At 33.6% G+C, this 2,451-nt stretch overlaps 1 protein-coding gene across 1 annotated transcript in view; it reads right to left on the reverse strand.

Annotated features, from left to right (window-relative positions):
- LOC106881912 (oxysterol-binding protein-related protein 1) overlaps positions 1-2,451 on the reverse strand; it is a 48,769-nt gene that overhangs the window by 6,173 nt on the left and 40,145 nt on the right. Inside the window, exon 12 of the mRNA XM_014932432.2 lies at positions 580-699. Within this exon, the coding sequence (XP_014787918.2) occupies positions 580-699 (120 nt within the window). The remainder of the gene's footprint in view (positions 1-579; positions 700-2,451) is intronic.

Here is a 2,451-nt window from a genome sequence, read left to right on the forward strand (position 1 = left end):
AGTAGGTGTTTGGCTATTTTTAGAATTGATGTCAAATCTATTTTTAGAAATGATGATATTTGAGTAATTATATATTTATATATTTGATCCTTTATATTGAACACTCAATATTTCATCTACATTCAATACTTTATTTCATGGTGTCATCCATTTTTATTTTATATTATATATTGTATATTATATTATATATTGTATATTCCATATTCTATACCCCACATTGGTTCTGCAGGAATATAAATAAAACATAAAAAACAGACAGTGTTGGAACTCTTTTAAACAAAATAATATATATATATATAAATTGGTTGTCCTAGTCACGGCTTCGTTTCAAAGCAGGGGCCCAGTCTACCCCCATCAAACAGTCATGGCTTTGATAGTGCAGCCAATTTAATTGTTTATGCTATGATTTTATTTACTCCATGTACCCACATGGGGATTAACACATACTTTAAAACATTATTATTTCTTATATTTAACTGGTTATGTCATGAGTTTATTTACTTCATTTACCCAGACTTTGTGGACACCCTGTATATCATTCACCAAATGAAGCTGGAAGAAATGAACTAAAATGCTTACCATTAGTGACTCTTGTAGGTTTCCAATGTAATCATCTTTCTCTTCATCACTTGTACAAATGCCTTGGTTCATGTAATGATTTGTGTAATCAATGTGTTCTTTAAAAGCATCCAGCCACATCTACAAAGGAAATGGTTCATAAGCAATGTCAAGAGAACATCGGAATATTTGGAATATGGATGACTGACTTATTAGTTTCTAATGTAAATACAACGGTAAGATTTAGCGGGAAGATATTGTCAATTTTTGTAACTCCCAAAATTTCACTGGTTCTAATTTTATTGACACAAGAAAAAGAAAAAAAAATGTAAATTGATCCAGGTATGATTTGAACTCAAAGAACTAGGGATTAAATACTGATTTCTAACATAGAGAAATTTTGGTAAGGAGGTATAGTACATGGTCCTATGTCTTTTCCTCCAATGTCATTTTACTAAATTCTTCATTAGATCTAAAATTAATCGAAAGAAACAGAGTATCTCAACAGAAATATGGTAACAAAAGGGCTAGAATATATAATAGAGAAACAATTCTTAACCCTTTCGATACCAACCTGGCTGAAACTGTCTCTGGCTCTGAGTACAAATGTCTTGTTTTCAAAAGTTCTAAATTAAAATCGAAGTCACAATTTATGTTCCTAACTCTAGCTTAATGATAACCGAGTTATTTTACTAAATTCTTTGTTATATTTAAAGTTAATTGAAAGAAACAAATATGGTAACGAAAAGGTTAATGAGTGGTATAATCATTTAAATTAAGAGTATGGTGTCTTTAAAGGTGCACAGCATTAAATAGGGGTAAAAAGGCTTTTAAGTAAGAGGCACTCAGTAGGGGATACAACTCAGATGTCTGTCCAGGCTTTTGGATAAGGGTTGGGGGTAGTATCAGCCTGATGGCTTGCATTCATATCTCATTGCAAAAGGAAGGGACTCACTTCTCTGCACTCAAGCAAACAACAATCACTCAACCATAAACTTCAGGTAAGACTTGGTTAATACAAGTCACTATTTACATCTCATCAACAAGGAAGGGCATTCAACCAAACAGAATCTGCTTCAACAAACTCCATCTGATTTGGGGACAAATGGACGTAAAAATGACGATGATTATGATGATGATGATGATATACACGTATACACACACACATGTACATGCATACATGCACACACACACACACACACCTCAAAAACGCTACAATAAAAATATTTTTCCTGCTAATTCAAAGAACATTGGAAAGGTTTAGCATTTAACTCTTTCATTACTGTATTTCTGTTGAGATGCTCTGTCAGGTTTCTTTCAATTACTTTAAATATAACAAAGAATTTAGTAAAATAACTTGGTTATCATTAAGCTGGTGTTAGGAACATAAATTGTGACTAAGGTTTGGTGGAAGATTTTAATTCAAAACTTATGAAAACAAGACATTTGTACTACAGGGCCAGAGGCAGTTTCAGCCAGGCTGGTAACAAAAGGGCTACACCAGTTGTATCCGGCCCAAATATTTCATCTGTCTTCCATTCGAACTGGCCAGCTCTGGCATCTCACACCTATCCTACAATGCTATTCTAAAAATAAGCAGTCACATCATTGAAATCTTTGAAGTTACATGATAATGCATGATAAATTTAAAACAATGTGAATACATAAAGCTTTACATTTGACAGAGAAATCTGAATGCTGAAGGGTTTAAAGAAAGCTAGCAAATTTGTCTATGGTTGTGTGGTAAGTAGCTTGCTTACCAACCACATGGTTCTGGGTTCAGTCCCAATTCGTGGCACCTTGGGCAAGTGTCTTCTACTATAGCTTTGGGCCGACCAAAGCCTTGTGAGTAGATTTGGTAGACGGAAACTGAAAGAAGCCTGTCGTATATAT

Source organism: Octopus bimaculoides, chromosome 4 (assembly GCF_001194135.2).
Source record: "Octopus bimaculoides isolate UCB-OBI-ISO-001 chromosome 4, ASM119413v2, whole genome shotgun sequence".
NCBI classification, from domain to species: domain Eukaryota; kingdom Metazoa; phylum Mollusca; class Cephalopoda; order Octopoda; family Octopodidae; genus Octopus; species Octopus bimaculoides.